General features: G+C 36.4%; 1 protein-coding gene across 1 annotated transcript in view; it reads left to right on the forward strand.

The window, feature by feature from the left end:
* LOC124788421 (probable chitinase 10) overlaps positions 1 to 24,506 on the forward strand; it is a 231,877-nt gene that overhangs the window by 83,466 nt on the left and 123,905 nt on the right. The window contains exons 8-17 of the mRNA XM_047255688.1: positions 2,271 to 2,576; positions 3,458 to 3,581; positions 5,804 to 5,808; positions 9,968 to 10,235; positions 12,776 to 13,000; positions 17,367 to 17,549; positions 18,572 to 18,867; positions 19,750 to 19,977; positions 20,185 to 20,383; positions 24,393 to 24,505. Of these exons, the coding sequence (XP_047111644.1) occupies positions 2,271 to 2,576; positions 3,458 to 3,581; positions 5,804 to 5,808; positions 9,968 to 10,235; positions 12,776 to 13,000; positions 17,367 to 17,549; positions 18,572 to 18,867; positions 19,750 to 19,977; positions 20,185 to 20,383; positions 24,393 to 24,505 (1,947 nt within the window). The remainder of the gene's footprint in view (positions 1 to 2,270; positions 2,577 to 3,457; positions 3,582 to 5,803; positions 5,809 to 9,967; positions 10,236 to 12,775; positions 13,001 to 17,366; positions 17,550 to 18,571; positions 18,868 to 19,749; positions 19,978 to 20,184; positions 20,384 to 24,392; position 24,506) is intronic.

Here is a 24,506-nt window from a genome sequence, read left to right on the forward strand (position 1 = left end):
TAACAAGGTCTTGTAGAACTTAAACTTTTAGCTAATCTTACCTACCCCCACCACTCCACCTCCACTGCTCCCATCAGTCCCTGGGCAATTACTATAATTCATGCGAACACTTTGTTTGAATAGCATTGCAACTTAAAGTGTGAAACAAATCAATGGGTCACCTATCCCTCACTGCAGTTTATTACCACTTTAAATGCAGAAATTAATTTTGCCTGTTTTATACCAAGAGCATTTTATTGGAATTGCTAAGGTCCTATTGGTAATAACAGATGGCTTGAACAGCTAGTTTATATTTACTTAAAGCTTAAGCAGCATACCTGAAGCTGACAACACTGACTCATCTTTATAGGTATAACAGGCTGTGTTTGTTTATCATAAACCAGCTGATAAACCCAGTGTTGCCCAGGTATTCATTTTGCCAATTTTTGTCCATTTTTGCATGCATCTCAGTGTTTATGATCTCATACCTCCTGAACTATGTGTGGTGTCACACATTTGGAGGTGCATTTAGTGGCATATGTGGATACTACCTGCGAAATTTATTGAAAATAGAGTTAGTACCATACAAGTAATAAATTTAAATGTCATGCATGATGTGGCTCTTTTTCACACATCTCATTGTTTGTGATGTCATATCTCCTGTGATATGTAGGTGGTCATTACTCCAACAGTGATTGTTGACTGACAGTGACGGATGTGTGTACCAAGTTTGATTGAAATGATCAGTGCTTTAGGAGATGTGGAACATACATACATCAGTTTTTATAATATATATGGAGATCATAAAAAAAAACTACATCCAGTTGTTTTAGGTTTCATCATGAGTAGAGGAATCAAATATTTCAGCAGCAATTTAGCTCACTGCACCTTCAGGAACATATTATACTTAAAATATGATCATTATATTTTGCTCTCGTTTCACACTCAGTCATAAAAACACCAACCAATTAAGTAACTATCATTCTTTATGCAGCTATACACAATGTTTACATTTAGTTTTTAAACTTTCATTATGTAATTTCTTTACGTCAGTTTTTTATAATATCAAGTTGAGCTTCTATGGACCGTGTGGTAACAACCAATTTCATTTTAGTGTCTAGGTCTGGTTCTTGTTCCAGCTTTGACTTCCTGCCAGTATCTTCTGAGCCCACCAAGGAGTGCCTGTTTATGCTCTTCAGATAATGGTCATCTCCATCTTTTGGATGTTGATGCTATTTTAAAACCTTGGTACTTGTTCACCAATCTTCTAAATTTGTTCCTGTCAGAAATTTCTCTCTCCGAGATAACAGTCTGCCTAAGATCGTTTTCACATTCTTCAAACCATCTTGACCTAGTTTTCTTAGGTTGGATGAAACTCCATATTCTTTTTGTTAGTTGGTCACAATCCACCCTCCTGAGATGACTGTAAAATAACAATCGTCTCTTCTTAATGGATGGTGTGATAGGTTCTGTCTTGCTGTACAAGTCCTCATTTGCTCTCATTTGCCATTGTCCATCAACCCATCTAATATCTAGGATTTTCCTTAATATTCTATGCTCTGGATTTTCCAGCTGCTCAGCCTGACCTTCTCTATTCATGGTCAAAGTTTTGGACGCATACAAGCCCTCAGGTTTTACAACTGTATTATAATGTCAGAACTTGGCCCCTATACTCAGAGGCTTTTTGCTATAGGTATTCTTTATCAGTTGGTATGTGTGGTCTAACTTCCTCATTCTGACATTAATTGCTTCTTCTTCGAATCCATTCTCCTGGATGACTTCACTGAGATACCTGAAATTCTTAACTCGTCCAATTTTTCCCAGATTGGTGATCATCCATTCAGGTCCATCACAGATGTTCATAATATATTTTGTCTTTTGAACAGAGATCTGGAATCCAACTTTTTCAGCAATTTCTGACAACCTATTGATCTTGTTGGCTGCTGATGTTATGTTGTTAGCAAAAATGGCCAGGTCATCCACAAAGGCCAAGCAGTCAATGTGCACCCCCTTGTTCTTAGAAACAAGTCTGAACCGCTCTTCATTTGTTTCTTCTTGGGCTAACAACTTTCTCCACTCTCGAATGATCTATTCCAAGACGCAGTTGAAAAGGAGTGGGGATAGTCCATCTCCATGTCTTACGCCCATTTTGATTGTAAAGGGTACTGATATCTCACCAATAAATTTTATTTTTGATACTGTGTTAGTGAGAGTTTGCTTGATCAGCTTTCTTGATGTATCATCCACCCCAAACTCTTCCAAAATATTCATTTGTTACATTATGTCTACAGGATTATGCAGTTCGATACTGGCTTAGGAAGGGAGCCCGACGTGACCAACTGGTTGTTGGCATTCCATTCCATGGACATTCATTCACCTTGCAAGATGAAGCTAAAAATTCTCCAGGAGCCCCTGTGAAGGGCCTAGGAAAAGAAGGACCCTTTACCCAGGAGAAAGGTTTCTTGGCATACTTTGAAATATTGCAACTGCTTGAGGAAGGCCACTGGATGAAGGCAACTGATGATGTAGGCAGCCCCTACATGGTTAAAGGCAACCAGTGGATTGGCTATGAGGACCAGCGTAGTATTGCCACTAAGGTAAGTTCTACACACTACTTTCAAGTAATTTCATAGTATTACTATTAAGATAAGATCATTTCTTCATATGTCACTCATGGTCGCAAGAATATTTCATTTAGTATGCTTTCTTAAATCACCTTAAAGTGTTTGCTGATAAATAGTAGATGAATAAACATGAGGCTTGTTTAAAATTGTGCGTTATCTGACATACATCAGTCAGAAAACTTTTCTATAGGTCCTTACACATGTGTGTCACATGACAACATAAAATGCCTTTTTGTGTTACAGAAGATAAAAAAATTAAGAAAACTGTATCAGGTGTAAGGAGAAGTGGGTAGATGTAGACTGTGCTTGCTTCATCCTGTTTGTCTCATGTCTACCTCACCTGGATTTCTATTTACTTTAATTAGCATATATTTGATTTATGTCTATCTACATATCCATTTTTATTCCTTTTGTTCTTAGTCTTGGATAGTGAAATTTTCATAAGGCGAGCCTCTTGTCAGGCAATTTTAAGCCATCATCTGAAATTAAAATATCTCTGGCATTTCATATTATTAAATAATTCATTGTCTTGGTACATATTATTTCTGAACCTGTCAATTTTTCTACAAATATATTTGCTTGTGGTACTTCAAAAAGGAATCTTGGATTACAGAATTTCAGGAATAGTTCAGATATATTGTTATACTAAGTGATTGCTGTCTTGAAATGTAAGTTATAGTTTTTATAATGTAATGATAGTTTCCCACAAGATTTTTCAAGATCATAGTTTTCTCCCTTTGCACAAACAAGTTACTAATTTTACTGTTATTAAAACATGCAACAATTTATCTATTTGTGTAGAAAGTACTATGTCATATGATACTATGTTTATGAAAAATACATTTTCTTTTCAGGTCATGTATATCAAGAAAAATCTTCTCGGTGGAGCCATGGTGTGGGCACTTGACTTAGACGACTTTGAGGGAGCATATGGACAAAAATGGCCTCTTCTTTCAGTAGTGAAGAAGGGACTCTTGGGTGAGAACCTTTAATTATTGTGATATAATAACTAGTACCCATTGACAAACACAACTTGAATTTACATAAAATAAATCTACATATGGGCTTACTTTAACAGTATTTTGGTTACAATATCTCACTACATCATAAAGACAAAATTAAGAAAATTTGCATTCCCTATCAGAAAAGACATTCATGCAGTTGGACACTGGCCCTTTAAACTGTGATATTTTATCCTCTTCCATTGTCCCCATCCTCTCGTATTATAGCATGACTGTGGAGGCATAGGATGCAGGAGGGTTTGTAGTCTCCAATTTAGAGCACAATTTACCAGCAGTTGCTGAATACACTGCAACACAGAATAAATTATGCACAGATTGTACAAGCTACTGATCCTGTCAATTTCTCATGACTGCAAATGAAAACAATTGGAATTTACACAGTTTAAATCACAGTGGTAGAAACCACTAAGGATATGTGGAACATAACTGTATTCTAGTCTCAAGCAGACCTAGTTGTAACACAAAAAGTCCAAAGACTAACCATTTGAAGTGCAGAACCATTGTCAGTACTTCAGTCAGCTTTGGAGAGGAATACATTACCTTCTAAATAGAAGCAAGTGTGAGCTGTGGCAGCTTGGCCTTAAATTGGCTAGCTGATGGGCCCATGTGACCTAATGGCTCGAGATGCTGTCTGTTCACTGCTTACAGTGGCACTGCTGGATGTATGTATAATGAGGCATATCTATAGTAAGGCATCAGCCATTGATATATCTGGTGGGGTTACAACAGGGGGGAAGGACGGCAGTGTGAAGTAAGGATATACACAAATAGGAATGGTTCTCCCAGGTAGAATCCCAGGTTATGGTATGTCGCATATGGGAAGGCAGGGATGGAGCGAGGGAGTGGGCATGGGATTGACAGAAACTGCTTTGAAAACTACGTCAAAGAGCTTTTATGGCCCAGAAAGAGACAAATGCGCCAAGAAGTATAGTGATAACTGCAGGCTGAGACTGAAGAGGAAAGTAATGTACAGCGATAGATATGAATAATAACAGCAGCAGAGGGCTAAAAGCTGGTAGAGCCAGATGAATCTCTATGACCAGTGAAAACTATAAAGTCAGAAGGGTTATGAGACAGTAAACTTTGTTCGCTGGCCAGTTTCCACCTGTGAATTTCAGAGATACTGGGAAATGGGAAGGTATCCCAGTGCCATTGGTCATGAAGTAATTGTTGAAATCAGTCATATCCTTCTGTGTGGTCAAACTTACCCTTGTACACTGCTTGGCATTCACCAATTATATTGGTGAACAGCTGATTTATGATTCTGCTGACATTGAAAGCTGTGTGATGATTGCAGTTAAAGTGATTCATGAGCCCTTTTTCACAGTATACAATATTTTCCTCTTTGTTTAACCCTCCTTTCCCTCCCTTTTTACTCTCCTGGCAGCTTGTGTTAAATCTGCCAGTACCACAATTTGCACCTATGAGAACTGCTGCTCATGTTGCCTATGTGTGCATTCCACATCTTTTCTCTCCATCTCTTTTCTCCTCACCTCTTTGTACCCATTATTGCTTCTGCACTAATATATGCCTATTTTCTCCTCAATTCAGTTTTTATGCAGTGAGTACTTGCATTCCCCGTACTTTAGTTATTTATTTATGTATTGTACCCTAGGCAAATTTTATTGCACACACTGAGTAGTATACGTTGTTCACTAACTAGTATTTAGCCAATTATATTTTGTACAATAATATTCTAATCCTGTTACACATTAAATCATAATTTTGTTTCCATCATTTGTGCTATATGTACTTGTACAAGTAAGTTACATGACATTTTGTTACAGTAACTGCACTGTAATTTGTCTTAAACTGTAGTGCACATAAATCATTTACGCTGTAGTAACAATTATACCAAGAAAGTTTTGAGAAATTTTTTGAAAATATTTTTATAGTTTCTCTCTTAAGTATGAATGTAGTTTTTCTAGGGCTTTTGTACCTGCATGAAATGGTGCTGATTTGTATTTCATGCTGTCTCATATGGGCACATAGGAGAGGTTCCATTTCCTTGTGTCGTGCTCTCTTATTACCTAGAGTATCGAGAGCATATTTAAATTTTGTCCAGCGTAAGAGTTCACATAGATGTATGCTGGATGGTGGTAGTATCTTAAGGGCTTTAAATGCTGTCCTACATGATGTTCTACATTTAAGACTGACTATCGTTCTTATTGCTATAAGTTGATGTTGAGTAGGTTATTGCATAGTATACAATTTTCATAATATTTTTGTACTCCTTCAATAAAATTCTTCAGGGTATCAGACCGCATCGTCATAATTTAAAATGCGCCAACGTTTCGGCCAGCATTGCAGCTAGCCTTCATCAGGGCCTTACGTTAACTGCTAACGTAAGGCCCTGATGAAGGCTAGCTGCAACGCTGGCCGAAACGTTGGCGCATTTTAAATTATGACGATGCGGTCTGATACCCTGAAGAATTTTATTGAAGAAGACAATGGCCGCGGAAGCCTACGCTTACAATATTTTTGTACTTTAGATATCTGAGTCTATGCAGCACATGTGGATGTCAGCTGAGTTTTTTGCCTATGTGCTTATCTCAATTTACATTTTCAACAATTATTATTCCAAGGAATTTTGTGTATTTGGAGTTTTCTCCTATGCACTTACATCTTGATATCTTCATTGTACTGGTTTTTTAGTTTGAAATTTAGGCAAAGTGGTTTAGTAATGTTGTTATGCAAATTTAATTCAGTAAATCTTTGGATTGTACTATTTACTTCTAAGTTGGCTTTTATTTGTAGATTTTCTGTGTCTTTATCCTTGACCAGTAGAGTTGTGTTGTCTGCATAAATGACTATAATGTGACGACAGTACTGGAAGTGGTGGTGACAGGTTTGAGAGATGTGTGCGACAACATGACAAAAATAACATTTTTTTATTTATCTGCACAAAACATGCATCTAAAACCAAAACCTAATCAAGAGGGGAATTCCTGATCACAGTTTTATTATCACAGTCTATAATAACCCCAAATGTATACTCCACGTGGGAAAAATATATTTAAAAACAAAGATGATGTGACTTACCATACGAAAGCGCTGGCAGGTCGATAGAAACACAAACAGACACATACATACACACAAAATTCAAGCTTTCGCAACAAACTGTTGCCTCATCAGGAAAGAGGGAAGGAGAGGGAAACCCACTTCCTTTCGTCTTTCCCTCTCCTTTCCTCTTTCCTGATGAGGCAACAGTTTGTTGCGAAAGCTTGAATTTTGTGTGTATGTATGTGTCTGTTTGTGTTTCTATCGACCTGCCAGCGCTTTCGTATGGTAAGTCACATCATCTTTGTTTTTTATATATATATATATATATATATATATATATATATATATATATATATATATATATATATATATATATGAAGATGAGGTGACTTACCGAACGAAAGCGCTGGCAGGTCGATAGACACACAAACAAACACAAAATTCAAGCTTTCGCAACAAACTGTTGCCTCATCAGGAATTCTTCCCACGTGGAATGTTTCCCTCTATTATATATATATATATATATATATAGAGAGAGAGAGAGAGAGAGAGAGGGAAACATTCCACATGGGAAAAATGTATCTAAAGACGAAGATGATGTGACTTACCGAACGAAAGCGCTGGCAGGTCGATAAACACAAACATACACACAAAATTCTAGCTTTCGCAACAAACGGTTGCTTCGTCAGGAAAGAGGGAAAGATGAAAGGAAGTGGGTTTTAAGGGAGAGGGTAAGGAGTCATTCCAATCCCGGGAGCGGAAAGACTTACCTTAGGGGGAAAAAAGGATGGGTATACACTCGCACACACACACATATCCATCCACACATATACAGACACAAGCAGACATATTTAAAGACAAAGAGTTTGGGCAGAGAGTTTGTGTGTCTATCGACCTGCCAGCGCTTTCGTTCGGTAAGTCACATCATATATATATATATATATATATATATATATATATATATATATATATATATATATATATATATATATATATATATATATGACACCACTTACGCGGTTGGTTGACAACTTAATGAATCTTCTTTAAGAAGGTTAAACAACATGCACAGGGTTAGAAGAAATGCTCAAGCATATACATTCCTTTAAAAATGTCAGCACTTACAAATACTCCCATATAGTTTGAATTTTGAGCTAGCAGTTACAACAAATGAACTTCAAATCAGCCAACATGAAGTGTGGTAGAACATTAGTTTAAATGTGGGGGCCTAGTAAAATACACAATAACAAGAAGAAGAACAAAGTGGTAAATGATAATCATTATAGAAAAACAGTCAGGGCCAGTCAGTGGACCACAGAAAATAACACAAAGTCTCTTAATGTCAGTTAATAATTAATAACAAGCATTTGTAGTGAACATGTTCACCTTGTTTAATTACACAAAAGCACCTTTAACTTCATACAGCTTTGCATTGATACACTTTCTAGTGATCCAAATATCTCATATACTTGAATAAAACAGATCGGGCCATGATTGATATTGTCTGCTGGCTGGAGGATCTGTGGGTGGGTCCCATCTCTTGCTGGATCAGCACTTGTAGGAAACTTTCTCCAGTCATAGCTCATTGGCTATAGACAGGAACTGAGGCCACTTTGGAAGGCAGCATTGTGGAAACAGCCAAGAAGCATCCTCTCGGCAGTTGCGGCTGAGGTTGACACTACTCCAGCAACACACAGTGGCCTCACTGGAGCCATTTGTCGGGTATTCAGATTGGCTCGCGTACATAATGGAATTAAACTGTGACATATGTTCTCATAATTAAATAATGTTTGGAGTGTGATTTATGTATAGAATGAAAAGCAATGAGCCAACAGTGGATGCCTGTGGAACAGAGAATTGTAGAATTTTGGTCCAGATCATATTTTCTCTTGTGTTTTGTTTGCAATTTCTGTACATCAGTTTCCGTTCTTCGGTATGATGGGATGCAGTCTCTTACATTCCTTCTTATACCATGTGCCCCTAATATTTCAGCTCATGTTTTGTAGTCTACAGAGTCAAATACTCCTATACATTTATGTCTACAGTGTAACTTGATTAGCTGGCCGGTGTGGCTGAGCGGTTCTAGAGTTTCAGTCTGGAACCGCGCGATTGCTACGGTCGCAGGTTCGAATCCTGCCTCGGGCATGGATGTGTGTGATGTCCTTAGGTTAGTTAGGTTTAAGTAGTTCTAAGTTCTAGGGGACTGATGACCTCAGATGTTGAAGTTCCATAGTGCTCAGAACCATTTGTAACTTGATTAACGTATTCTTGATGAGATCTATGAATGCAGCTATCGTGCATTTATCTTTCTGGAAATCAGAGTGGTTCATGTTGATTAATTCAAATTTCATCAGAAAAACAATGAGTCTCTGTGTATACGCCTATTCAAATATCTTTGATATGAGTAGTAAGAGAGATATGGGACTGTAACTTTCTGGTTTGTATTCATTTCCCTTTCTGTGTAATGGTCTTATCAGAGCAGTCTTTAAGCAGTTGGAAACTACCAGGCATGTCTGGCAAGTAAGTACCATTTTGAAAAAACTCATGAAAACATTTTTCCAAATCAAACTTTATTTTTACAAGAAAGAGCATATCCTACACTATTCTTCTATATAGTTGCCACCATTGTTTATATGTCATTTTGACTTTGTGGGAAATCACATTTTCTATGCCTTCTTCATAGAAAGATGACGCCAGTGAAGACTGCCACTGCTGAACACCCTTTTTTGTATCATCACTACTGTCAAAAGTTCCTTCCTCAAAAATCACACTTCAGGTTCAAGAACAAGTTGTAGTCAAAATGTGCAAGATCAGGGCTATAAGGTGGGTGACTGGATCACTCCCAACCAGATTGCTGAGGAAGGTTTTGAGTGACATCAGCAGAATGGGGACATGTGTTGTCATGAAGCAACACAATTCCCTGACTGAGCATTCCTTGCCATACAGCCCCAATTTTGCAATGTCTGACTATCACCTGTTCTTGAACTTGATATGTGATTTTGGAGGAAGGCGCTTTGACAGTAATAATGATACAAAAAACAGTGTTCAGTAGTGGCCGTCTTCACTGGTGACATCTTTCTATGAAGAGGCCACGGAAAAGCTGATTTCCTGCTGTTACAGCTTTCTGAACAATGGTGGCGACTATGTAGGACAATAGTTTAAGATAAGCTTTTTCCTCTAAAAATAAATTTTGGTTTGAAAAAACGTTTTTATAAGTTATTTCCAAAGTGGTACTTACTTTCTGGACATCCCTCACACGATTTGCATTGTAGTCAGAATTCCTCAGTTTTGTATTCATTTTATCACAGACCATTTCTGATGACAGAGACAACACCACAGAGTGATCAACAGCAGACGTCGCAGGAACCCACACTTGTCACACCACCTATTGCTGGAGTCCCTGTGAGTGTTGACAGTAGCCAGTACAACTGTTCAGGCCGTGGTTATGTGCGAGACTCGGCCAGTTGCCAAATATATCACCGTTGTGAATGGGGCATGAAGCATACTTACATCTGCCCAGAAGGCTTGCATTACGACTCGCGCACTCAACTATGTGATTGGCCACAGATAGCTAACTGCCCCATGGATAATTCTTCACAGCGTATAGGTAAGAACCTCACAGACTTTGTATGTTACATTGTCCTTACAAAGAAACACATGGACTTTCTGGTACTTACCTTCAAGAGGCTCAATTCCCAGTGCTGATGACAGAAATACATACAAGATATAATGATACTACTAGCTTCTGGAAGATATTTCCATTCCTTTCTCCTCATACAAGGTGGATCCCTCTAAATTTGAATTTTAAGACACCTGTCCTCTCCTCCATCCTTCTCCCCCATCCAGTCTCCCCTTGCTGAAGAAAAAAAAACCTTTATGGCACTGATTTTTTTGTGTGTGTTTCTGTTGGCAATAATGGAAGTTGTCTCTCATGAAGGTAAGCATTAGGCAGCCTTACCCATCTGTCTAAATAAAAGTTTATTTTCTTAACAAATATTTTAATGCAGAGGTGTAAGGGGCAGTCCAGTCAAAACAAGACATTCAATGCCTTCAAGGGAAAATGTTTGTGGTTGTGTATGGAACCATGGTTGTATCTAGATGTGCACCATTTCATTGGAATCAAATTGATGGCTACAAATGTCTTTCTTCAGGGCTCCAAAAATATGGAAAGATTGGGACTGTATGGAGGATGTGTGAGGGCTTACCAGTGAACTTCTGCAGCATAATCAAAACAACCTCGGCAACATGTAGGTGGACATTAATGTCTTTCTTCAGGGCTCCAAAAATATGGAAAGATTGGGACTGTATGGAGGATGTGTGAGGGCTTACCAGTGAACTTCTGCAGCATAATCAAAACAACCTCGGCAACATGTAGGTGGACATTATGCTGCAACAGAGTGATGCTGCTTGTCAGCCTGTTGCTCACAAAATTTCTGGAACACGGCACTACAATTAATGCACAGCAGTATGTGGACACACTGCGAAAATTGAAGTGTACCATCAAATCCATTGCTAAGCAATGTTGACAGACAGCATCATTTTGTTGCAAGATAATGCCTACCCACATGTTGGCAAGATTGTTTCAGTACACTGCAAAAGTTTTGCTGAGAAGCCCTTACACTTCCTCCATACACCACTGATCTCTCCCCATGCGGTTTCCATATTTTTGGAGACCTAAAGAAAGACATTTGTAGCCGCTGAGGTGCAAGCCTGGGCATCATCATGGTTCCGTAGGCAACAGCAAATATTTTTGCATAAAGCTGTTGACTGTCTTGTCTCACAATGGGATAAATGTTTTAACAGTTGTGATGATTACTTTTGCAATAATAAACAGTTTACTTACTTTTTTCCCATCTGTCATGTTTTTGTTAACTGTGCCTTATTTAATAGCAAGAACTTTATTAAAAAGTGTAGCTGAAAACAGTTGAATGTGTTTGTGAAATGATTTGTGTAAAAGTAAGAAATAAAAAAGTGTAAAGAAATATTTTATACACCTTTGAACAGTGCTGAAAATCATGTATAGCAGATGACGTGCCAATTGAGAATTTTAAGTTCAGTGTTTAACTTAGAACCTTAGAATTTTAAAGAGTACTATGGCATATCTGTTTGGTAGATTATGAAGACCACCAGACAGACATCCTCCAGTGCTTTTTAAAAGTCAGAGTTAAATGTTAAACTTTAAATTGTCAATTGACACCTCATTTACTGTATGTAATTTTGAGCATCGTTCAAATGTGCATTTAATGTTCCTCTAATCTATTTTATTTCCTACTTTTAGACAACTCTCAAAAAATTTGAATGTCCCTTTTATTTTTATTTTATTTTCAGATTTTATTCAGAAAGAATGAAATACGTTGTATTTATTACCTTGATTATTTTAAGTAATTAAATGTTTTTTTGCACAACTGGACCTCATGCTGGTCAATTTGGTGACCTATTTGTCCATTTCCCACTCTTAATTTGGCTATGAAAATTCAGACAAAAATTCATTGTGTAATTTATAGAGAGCCTTGTTTTACCTCTGCTCAAATATTTGATGAAAAAGAAGTACTTACATGCTGTACTTTGTTACTATGAATCTACAATATTTATTTTGGCAGCGGTCAGAATTCTAAGATGAATGGAAGTCACATATACTTACTTTCATGTGCCAGAGTGAGGAATGTTAGATGACTTAACATCATATTACTATTCTGCTCTATTACAGTGCTTCAACTGCATGTGGGGATGTTTATGTATTTGTGTGTTGAGTCAGCATTGTGAGTACTGTTTGGGAACTGCTGCAACAGGTTTAGTAATCATTCAGGGATGCACATCAAATTAAATTATGGCAGTAGGTGCTGACCTAGAGATAATACCATAATTTCTCTTAACATTATCATCTTAAGTTACAAATCAGGGCTGAAATCCTTATTCTGTTTATATAGTCCATTAGAGTTACACGAGTGTTTTCTCAGGACTGTGTAGAATGTTTCAGTGACAATGCAGGAGAGCCATAATGTTGATTGTTTGGTGATACATTGGCACCAATTCCACTTGCATGAAAACAGAATTATCATTTCTTCTTATCACTTTCTCTTACTGATGCATTCCTATACTCATATTTAATTCACTTCAATAATTCCACATGTACTTTGTGTCTTCTAGAACAAGAGAAGCAGTCAGAGGTAACCTGCAATGAGGAAGGACTTATGGAAGATCCAAAAGACTGTAATAGGTATTACATGTGTCACAAAGGCATGGCACAGCACTATTCATGCATGCTTGGTCAGTATTTCAATGTGCAAAAGGGCATTTGTGAATATGGCAGTTGCATGCCAAAGGCTTCTCAGGACAACATTCCAAGCAGTCAAACAAGAAATCTGGTTGGAGGTAACTTTCAACTTACATAAATATGTCTACCCTGCTTTTTTACTCATCCTGTGCAAGTGTACATGTGTGTTTTGCACTACATGTCTTCTGAATAGAGAGTTATCATGCACTTATCTTTTATCATCTACAAATAGGAGCCAGAGAGTCAGTTTGTTTATTCATGTGAATAATGTCAAGTTCCCAAAGCAAAGAATTACAGAAAATCATTAATTATAACTTCCGGGCTGAATTGCCGTGGTCCATATATAAAACTTCTTTTCCTTCCTGACGTTTTGTTGCCTACTGCAGGCAACAAAATGTCAGAAATGAGAAGAAGTTTTATATATGGACCACGGCAATTTAGCCTGGAAGTTTTAATTAATGAAGACACCGGCCGTGAAAGCTTACTTACATGTTATGAACATTACAGAAAATATTTATAATATATGCAAAGAAAATATACTCACTGAGTGGCAAACTAGTCACAATATTTTTATTGATAATAATGATGATGTATTAACAAATCTATGTATATTAGCACTAGTATTTCCCTGAAGAAGCAGTATTAATTAACTTTCATGCAGAAAAAAATATTGAATTTTATTGATACAGAAAACTACAGTTCATACATAAAATGTCAGTGAAAATCAACTGTAAAATATCAGTCCATTTTAAAAAACAATGTCCTTGATGTAAATCCAAATAAATAAGGCTGATGTCTGAGGACCAGGAAGGAGGAGAAAGGGGGGGGGGGGGAGCTTAGCAGTTACTTATCTGCTGGTAATTACAATGCTTTCAGATGGAGCACAAAGTTTGATAGGACAAATATGGGGAATGAATGTGACTGCGCTTTTTTCAAATGAACTATTCCAGCATATATCTATATTAATTTAGAAGGACTGCAGGAAACTTAAACCATTTTGCCAGATAGTGAGTTGAAGATCACAACCTCTGAATATAAGTTCAATGTGTTAATTCCTGCAGCACTTTGTGTAATCTCTTTTAGTTGGGAGATAGCACATGATTGAAGCATATCAAGTATACTCGGATCAGAATAACAAAATGATTGGCAGTTGAGGGTGGAAGGGAGCAATGTTGTCAGTTTTCCAGTACATGAGCCCCAGGATGGCTGCAGCAGCAACAGCCTGCGTTTTTCCTTGTTGGACTGCCTTCTGACGTCACCTTTTAACGTGCAGTACTGAATTCACTTTACAGGATCATAATATCCTTGTGGCTTAACAAAAGCAGTTCCATGCATAAAATGATACTGTGTTACTGTTATTTGTATATCTCAACAAAAGCAACAGGAATTGCACTGTCTTTTGCAATAATCAGAATGAATCACATTCACTTGTCATATTCAGTATGAAAGGTGCGTTAAAATGGACCTGAATTGTTCATGTAAATACAGTAACTAACAACATTAAAATAATATAAATTGCCTGAGTTCTTACCAATCACTGAAGTGTGCATGCAGAGTGTCATATTTGTGCAGAAGAGTATTCCTTAATAATGAGATGAGATTTATTGTGCAAATGCAGCTCATACCATTCAGTGTAAAATATGAAATACAAACACAAAGATGAAGATAAATTAAGGCAAAGGGTAAATGCCACTTAGTTCGGAACCACTTTCTTCCTCAACAGTGTCATTATTTGAGCTCTGGTGTGTGGACTAGTCATTGGAATTCCCTAAGGATATAATAACATTTTCAATATTACTCTCTAACTTTTCCATGCTTCTTTAAGAGCCATTTCTGTGTGTCATACAACATAACTCCACCTTCCTGGCATTATTTGTGCCACTGATTCCTCTAACAGTATTTTAATTTCTGCCACAGTGAAGCTTTTGTTGAAATGTAATGTTTAATCTGCCCCCCAATTCATTTTGATGGTGTTGAAGTGTCAGTGGTATAGTAGAAGTGTAAGAACCCTGTTTCCACCTTCTCTAATGCAAAATAAAGTCACTACACCCAGAAACAAAGCAGTAGCAGAGAGATTTGTCAACAATGAATGAAACGAGGCATAGCCGAGTGCGTTCTCTGATGGGCTGTTACTGTGGTAACAGCTCTACAAACAGCTGCACTTCAATCACTTTTTCATTCTGATCTGGGTATAAATTATGTACTGTGGTTTCATCCTCACTGAAAAGTAAGGGACCAACCACATGACTATAAGTGTACATGAAAATGCTCAAAGCTTTGATTTTGGAACTCTTTGTTACATACTCCTGGACAGCACAAGGCTTCCAAGAAATTTGCGTTTGAATTTTGTGTCTACCTTTGATAACAGATCTCTTCATCTGAGTGATGTTTGTTTCAGTTTCTATATGCTTTGATTTCTTCCAAGACCAAACTTGTGAGACTGTACTACAAACGCTTTTTTTAACTGTTACCTTTGTAATGCGTCATTTGCAACTGGTACAGAGATAGATGTTAATCTCTCATATTTGAATGTTTCTTATCAGCACAGGTGGCCTCTCTGTCCCTTTTATGTAACACACACTTAATTTTTTGAAACTGACTCAGGCACTGTTTCAGAAACTGCTCTTTAAACAGTGTAATTAAATTTTGTTCTAAACTGATATCCAGCTATCACATGAAAATATGTTTCCCATAATAAGAACATGCACAATACTATCTCTCAGATACATATAAAGTTTACATTTTGCTTATGGTGTGAAATGTTACTCAGTAATTCCAGCTGCATGTGGGAGACTATTTGAGATGTGTTGCTTACTAGCATCACGAAACTTCTTTTCATTTGAAAATTTCTCTGTATGTAATATATATTCTACATCTACATTTATGCAGCACTCTGCAATTCACACTTAAGTTCTTGGCAGAAGGTTCATTAAATCACTTTTACATTACTTCTACCATTCCACTCCCAAACAGCATGCGGGAAAAAATGGAAATGTAAACTTTTCTGCACTAGTTCTGATTTCTCTTACTTTAGTATGATCATTTCTTCTTATGTAGGCTGGCATCAATAAAATACTTTTACCTCCAGAACAGAAAGTTTGTGATTGAAATTTCATGAAAAGACCTCACTGCTATGAAAAATGCCTTTGTTTTAATGATTGCTGCCCCAATTGGCTTATCATCTCCATGACACTCTTTCCACTATTTCACAATAATACAAAACTAACTGCCCTTCTTTCAAATTATTTGATGTCCTCAGACAATCTTATGTGGTAAAGATCTCATACTGCATAGCATTACTCTAGCAGATGACTGACAAGCATGATGTAGGTAGTCTCTTTTGTGGACCTGTTGTGTTTTCTAAGTGTCCTGCCAATAAAACACCCTCTTTGGTTTGCCTTCTCTGCCATATTATCTGTGTGATCATTCCAATTTCAGTTGTTCATTATTGTAGTTCCTAGGTGTTTAGCTGAATAGACAGCCTTTAGATTTGTGTGGTTTATTGTGTAAATGAAATTTAACTGGTTTCTTTTAATAGTCATGTGGATGATCTAACACTTTTTCTTATTTGCAATCAACTGCTACATTTTGTGCCTTACAGATATTGTGTCTAAGTCATCTTGCAGTTGATTTTGATCGTCTAATGATGGTAAGTCACAGTGCCATCTGCAAACAATATAAGATGGCTGCTCAGAATGTCTTCTAAATTTTTTATGTAGATTAAGAACAGCAGAGGGCCTATAACACTTCCTTGGGGAACACAAGCTATCACTTTTGTTTTATTTGATGCCTTTCTGTTGATTATTATGCACTGTGACCTTTCTCGTAGGGAATCCACACAAGTGAGGTGATACTCCACTGTTACAAGATTTGATTAGAAGTCTCTTGTGAGGGAAAGTGTCAAAAGCTTTCTGGAAATCTAGAAATATGGAATATATTTGAGATCCCTTGTCATAGCTCTCATTACTTCATGCAAATAAAGAGCAACTTGTATTTCACAAGAATGGTGTTTTTTGAGTCCATGATGACTGTGTGTCAGTAGTCCATTTTCTTTGAGGTAATTCATAATGGTTGAACACAATGTCTGTTTCAAAATCCAACTACACATATGTCAGTGATATTGGTCTGTAGTTCATCAATTACTCGTATTTCTGTTATTGAGTACTAGTGTGATCTGTGCAACTTCCCAGTCTTTGGTATGGATCTTCCATTGAGTTAGTGGTTGTGTGTGATTGCTAAGTGTTGAGCTTTTGTGTCAGCATACTCTGAAAGAAACCTAATTGGTACACAGTCTGGACTGGAAGACATGCCCTTAGAAAGCAGTGACTTGTTGATGCACATCTTATAACGTCTTTTCAAGACACTGTCCATTTTGTTCAGCTGATCTCCATTGCTATCTCTGTAAAAAATTAAAATGTCAGCATCAAACCTTGAAGTAATATATTTATGAATTTTTTATTGCAGAGGATCATTACAAAGTGGTGTGTTATTATGCCAGCTGGGCATGGTATCGCAAAGAAGGAGGAAAATTTGTGCCAGAGCACATTGATCCCACTCTGTGTACCCATATTGTATATGCTTATGCATCACTGGATCCTAACACACTCACCATGAAATACTTTGATGAGCGTGCAGACAAGGAAAACAGTGAGTATAAAAGTGTTCTTAAATTTGATTACGTGGGATTAAATTTTGTCATTGCAATATTTGATATAGGTTAGAGAACATATAATGTGCATACATAAAGATATGAGAACTGTTAAATGTTTTAGCCAGTGCAGCAGCTTTGTCCCATCAAGAATTTCCACAATAAATGTCTGAGAGTGTTACCTAATTACTGTAGATAGCTCTACATACATACTCTGCAAACCACTGTGAAGTGCTTGACAGAGGTTACTTAGCGTGATACCACATGTTTGGCTTTCTTCATATCCAAATTTCATATATAATTTCAAACTGAAAGAATTTAAATAAAAAAGCTGCTGATATTGAATGTTGTGAGCATTCAGACCTCTGTTGATTTTCAAGGTCCTATTTGCACCTTCTTTTTTGTCTGCAATGTATTTAAAATTATTAATAATAGTAATAATAATAATGGTGTTATACTAACACATCTATGTTTAATTGATGTGGTATTTAGTTTTTAGTGTAGCATATGTGCATTTTTATAACAGTTGTTTTTCCTTATATTTGACTACGTGACACACTCCACATCACTAAAGATTTTCCTTCATGGTGAGCTCTTTGGAACTCATTGTGTGAATTAATTAACAGTTCATCATACTTTTATGGGGTGTATAGTTAATGATTTTTAGTACTGCTGAAATTAATACAACTGCTTTCTCAATCAGTCATATCTTGCCATTAATGTAGTAACCACTGTGTGCATCACACAGAGTAAATTATTTGTGTGTATATGTGTCTTATGACAGAGCAGAGGTATGAAATTTGTTATCTGTGTAAGATTACTTGGTTTAATATTTTTATGTGCATGTCACTACATTTGTTTCTCTGCTTACAGTAAATATATGTACTTTTTTCAGATTATTGTTCTGCAAAGACTGGAATAATGAGCCATAAATGTCTTAGGTTAGAACAGAATGTATTTATCATGTTTTAGGAAGTTGTTTTTGTTTCTATAAAAATGTCTCTGCATTATTCCATTGTAGATTTCTATGAGAGGTTAACTGAATTACCAAAGAAGTCAGGTCACCACCAACAGCATGCATCTGATGTGACAGTGATGATAGGCCTTGGAGGATGGACAGATTCTGCTGGGGATAAGTACAGCAGACTAGTGAGTGAAGGATCAGCACGGCGACGTTTTGTGTCTAAGACAGTGGAATTCCTACAGAGACATCAGTTTGGTGGTCTTCATCTTGACTGGGATTACCCTCGCTGTTGGCAGTCCAACTGTGGGCGTGGGCCTACTTCAGATAAACCAAATTTCACAAAACTTGTACAAGTATGTAATATATCATAACATCCATGCTAATATTTACTTAAAACATTGTGTCATATTATGTGCTGGAGTGAGATAATGTTTTAAAGGTTTTCAGTTATTTTACCACTTGTGTCTTACAATTAGAAAGTTATTAGGCTTTATATAGGCTAAAATTTTGCTGTTACACTAGCTTACAACTAATCTTATATGAAAATTCCTGTTTATACCACTGTTTCCCTAGATTACTGTTATGTGACTTTCCCGGTGGTAAATGAAAATCAGAAGATTGGCTACAAATCTTTTGAAGCATAAGAGATTATCAGTTGATTTGAAAAAATGGCTGACAAGTAAAATATAAAGAATACATTTGAGTTCTTTTACCTTTTGAAATCTAGAAGGTCTAATGACTTTATTTTGGCTGCCTCTCAGCTTTGAAAATAACTGGTTAGTCCAAAATGTGAACAAAATGATAGCAGCTGTCACTCGTACCTGTAAAATTAGTGATGCTTTACTTTTGTTGCATTTAAACCAGTATTTTTCTTTCATGTGTTCAACTTTTAAGCCCGGTTACAACATAACAGTCCTAAAAGAAATGTGAAAAGCAAAATATGAAAATACTGTCAAATTTTACATATTTCTCTTTACAAATTCTAAATCTTCTTTCTCATTCCATTTGTTGTAGTGTTCCATTAAACTTGCATTCTTCAAAAATATTTTTGTAGCTGCATATTCCAAGCTGTTAGTCATTATTATTGGGTTATTTCATCAACTGATGTTCTCTTGTTTCCAAATCTCCGGTAACTTACTTAAATTGAAATAAAGTAGCGAGTAAAAATACCTCTAAGTTTTAATTGTAGGTTAAGTATTACGAATTTTGTTTCCTGATAAGACTGAATGTTTCAGGAACTGCGCCAAGCATTCAAGAAACAAAATCCGCCACTTGCACTGGCAATTTCTATTTCTGGTTATCATGAAGTGATAGATGAAGCTTACGACTTAGCTGAACTAGGTCGCAACACAGATTTCATGTCTGTCATGACCTACGATTACCATGGCAGCTGGGAGAAGAGTACAGGCCATGTCAGCCCACTATACCATCGCAGTGGTGATATTTTCCCCATGTACAATACAGTTAGTATTACTATTTTCACAAGTATCAATTTTTAACGAACTTATTGTCATACACAAAATAACATAAATTTTCATATAACTTAAACATAACTATATAATCAGAAATAATAATTTACATGCTTTAAAATACAATTGAACAATTTGACTTGTAGTATGTATCATGAATAAATTTTAAATAATTGTACTCTATCTATTTAATTTCAACAGAATGACACAATGGAATACCTTGTGAACAAAGGAGCACCTCGTGACAAACTGCTGGTTGGCATTCCATTTTATGGCCAGAGCTATACACTCGAAAACCCAAGTAACCATGATATAGGTGCACCTGCCGCAGGACCAGGACTTGCAGGAGAGTTCACCATGCAACCAGGAATGCTAGCATATTATGAAATATGTGATCGAGGTCAGTGTCAACATTAACTCACTTCATAAGTGATGTGTGCAAACATCATCCAGAAATTTAAAAAAAAGGAACACAACATTTTGTCATGCAAATATATTTATTAACAGTATGGAAAGACATACATTTTACTTCTCCACATAGTTATCTTGATCGTTGAGGCACTTGTCTCACTTTAGTAACAGTTTAAGTAATTATTGCTAATGCCATGCAGCTACATGGTGATTCACTTTTTAGTGGTGGCATCTTTTAAATCATCATCATGCACTCAGTATCGCTCTTCATTTTCAGAAAGAGGTGAAAAGAAAGAAGCAATCTGTGAACTGTTTGCACAAAACTCAAGTATCTCACTGTGGGAGTCATCACTTAACCTCTCCAACAATCAGGATTGTTGTCTTCATTTCCCCTTCATGCAGCATCAAGCCTGGTTGGGACATTTATGATGGTTTTCCACTTTACTCTGACTTTCCACAACACTTCTTCTGTAACTGTTTTGTTCCAGTCCAGATTCCTTCTTCTTGCACTCATCTTTATTAAGTCAATCCATCTTGTTCTATGCCCTCTCTTTCCCTCAAACATCATGTCCATCTTTCATGTTGGTATTCTTCTATCTTCCATTCTCTTTATGTTTCCAAACCATTTTAACTTGTTCTCCTCATTTCTCTCATTCAGCTTGTCTACTCGAATTTCATTTGTAACATTGTCATCCCACTCCCTCTCCTTGTTTTTCCTAACATGCACTAATAATGAAGATACTGTCGCTAAAATATTTTAGTTACTCTTATATATAACAAAAATCCTCACTTCTTGATGATGGTTGTCTTGTTCTAGCAGGTTGCGTCCTTGTGGATATTTTTACTGTTGTATCTGACGATGTAGTTGTTTATGTAGCTGAATATGTTGTCACTCTTGCTGTTTCTTTGTTCTCTGGTCCTGACTGTGTTTGTTTTAGAAGTAATATCCTGGTTATTGCCAACAATGTAACTACTGGAACACTTTTTCACAGTTTGCTTCTCAAAACAATGTTACATATCCAATGTTACTATAATGTCAGAAACAATGTGGCCATACTCTAATTAATATATTTGGTTCATTACTGGTGGAGCAGCAGGTACACCAAAGAGGATACATTCTTTTCAGTTCTTTAGACACATATATTTCTTTGTGTACTGCCTGCAATCACATAAAGTCCTTTTGCTGGTTCAATATGAAATCATTCCAGTATGATTCTTGCACCATCATTTATTTTTTTGAGCAACAAGATTACATTTGCAATCAAGGTATTTAACAAATATCAAAACATTTTTGATAGAAAATAAACTCACTAACTACAAATATTAGACACCACGGAATCTTTTTTTTTTTCTTTTTTAAAATAAATGTTGGTAGCTGAATTACAGCCTTTTGACCCTGATCATGAACCAACATCTTGTACTGTGATAGTCATTTATAAGTTGTTTATACCTCAGTTTCATAATTACCAATTCAAAATAAGTCTTCTTTGATTCAGTTCTGTACTTTGCCAGGATCTTTTTTTCTGGACTATCTTTAGTTGCTGAAAAACACTTCTCTTTACAGTGTCTGCTTCTGAAAATCTCTGGCAGATTTCACCTTATAGACATGTGTGGCCAATACCAAGTAACAATGGTCTTGACATGTTCAATATCCTAAAAATAATCACTGGATAAATAAAGCTACTGCTACTACTACTGCACTTCTGAAAAGAACAGGACATTTTTGTGGGAAATTGAATGTAGTTAAATTTTGCTGTGGGATACATTTTCACTGGAGGCCGTACTTTCTGAGTTATTAAAGAAAATGTACCAAAGTTAGGTTCAAACGATCCCCAACCTCAACACTCAGCCCCCACTGGAAGGGTTTCTAGTACGTTGTTCACAGTACTCCCTCCTACCACTTTACAAAGATTTCTAACTGCACGAATTGTTGCCCAAATTCGAGTGTTTTGGTCTTCATTGACTGACATTTGTGTAAATTCTACCTAACAATTTTGTGAATTTTGACAGTGTAAAGTAAGCAGTTACATCTTGTATTTGTCAGGCCTTCTACTACTGTGCTTGTAAGGGTTAAGTTTGGATCAAATTGCCAATACAGTTAGTTTTAGCGTAATGTTTACAAAGGTCATTTTTCTTTCATTAGCCTCATGGTCATGTTTGAATTGATAATATTAACAAAATAGTCAAGTATGTTGGTGGTGCAATAGCCTAGCCAGTAAAGACCTAAAAAGGTTGAATATTGGGAATAGTTCATGTAGTTAGAAATTTTTGTAGAGTGGTAGGAGGAAGTGGCATGAACAAAATACTAGAAATCCTGACTGGTGAGGGATGAATGTGGGAGTGGAGGTGCATTTGGAGATGACTTATATTTGCTTTTCTCGAATAACTCAAAACCATCATCTCCAGTGAAAATGTATCCCAGTACAAAATTTAACTTAAATTTCCAACAAAAAGGTCCTGTTAAATTATTCTTTAGGACCAATAGTCTGCATATAGCATGCAAGAGCATATGAAAACTTCATGGTTTTGAAAGCCAGATATAACACTGCAGGTTGCTTAAAAAGACATCAGCAGGGGCAGCTGAATCTCCCAGTATATTCACTTTTTTGTATAGCTGGCATAATGTCCCATTCTCTGCCATGTTCATTGCCTGTAGTGAAATGGAACCAACTTCTATGTAGTTTACAAGCAGTTATCCATTCACAGCGAAGTTTTTATCATTTGCAATCCAGTGTCCATCTTTCATCATCTTTCAAAAACACCAGGCATTTCTTCTTTGCACATCCAAGGCATACTGTATTAGGTGAATAAAGTCACCATCATGTAAGTTTTTTTAATTATATATTTCAGCCTCGGATCACACAAGTGATATTATTACTGGTTTCAGCTTATTAGCAAATAATCACCACATGATCTGTGTAAAAAAAAACAAAAGGTGGGTGGTAAAATGCTAGGAAATTAAATTACAAATCAAATGGACAAACAGTGATATGCATTTAAATACTTTCCATAGTAACTTGACTCTCTGAGCCTCTTCAGTTGATGAGTTACTATGAATGGTTGTATATGGAAGTTAATTTAATTTGTAATTAAGTTTCCTAATGTTTTACTATCCACCTTTCCTTTGTTTTTAAACAGATCATGTTATGATGACTTGGTAATAAACTGAAATCAGTAAAATACCACTTGTCTGTCAAAGATTCACTCTCTGAGTCCACCAAGAGCAATCAATGGTGAACATTTGAGAATACCAGCTACTCTTGCTAGTGAAATGTCAGAAAAACCATTCTGTGAACGCTGGCAAAAGATCTCGAGACGAAAACTAACAGGCCATATGTCATGAAATAAAATGTTGGAATGGCATCATTATACTCCCCAAAGCTGATGATTAATTATTTTTATTCTTGAGTTTTGCATGTAGATCATTGTTAACCCTAGATTACTAAACCCTCATAAAATTTATGATTACTGTAGAGTATAATAAAGGTTGTTTTGTATTTAACATGGTATGTAACATACAATTGGAGATCTGATAATTGTAATTGACTAATGCATAACCTATAGATTATGTTTTCCCTTTAGTAAAGTGTGGAGCAGTGAACTTTATGATGGGTTAGTAGCTATGGAACAATTCCCCCCTGAATACTCACCATTTGATAACAATTAGTTTTAGTGGTGTATAGCAATGCAAGTCATACAATAAACTGCAAGTGTAGATCAAAAGATGCAAAAAAATAGTCATAAAATAAAATGGCTATTTGACTATAGATGCTTGCTTTCATTTCCTCTCTTTAATTAACAAACTTTGTAAAACAAGTAATTTCTGTACTAATGGATATTAATCATACAAATAAAAATTGTAAGGGGATAAGCAGCTTCAAGTTATTTTGGGGGAGGAGGGGGGGGGCAATGGAAGATAATTGCTTGATATCCCTGTTTTCAGTATTTAAATTTCATTGTAAGATTAATTATTACATGAGTTATGTATTTCTCTACAGTGCGCAACAACTTTTGGAAGATTGGGCGTGACCGATTAGGAGCCACTGGCCCATTTGCATATGCTGGCAACCAGTGGGTCAGTTTTGAAGATACCAAATCAGTGAAAGAAAAGG

This window comes from Schistocerca piceifrons, chromosome 3 (genome assembly GCF_021461385.2).
Source record: "Schistocerca piceifrons isolate TAMUIC-IGC-003096 chromosome 3, iqSchPice1.1, whole genome shotgun sequence".
NCBI lineage: Eukaryota > Metazoa > Arthropoda > Insecta > Orthoptera > Acrididae > Schistocerca > Schistocerca piceifrons.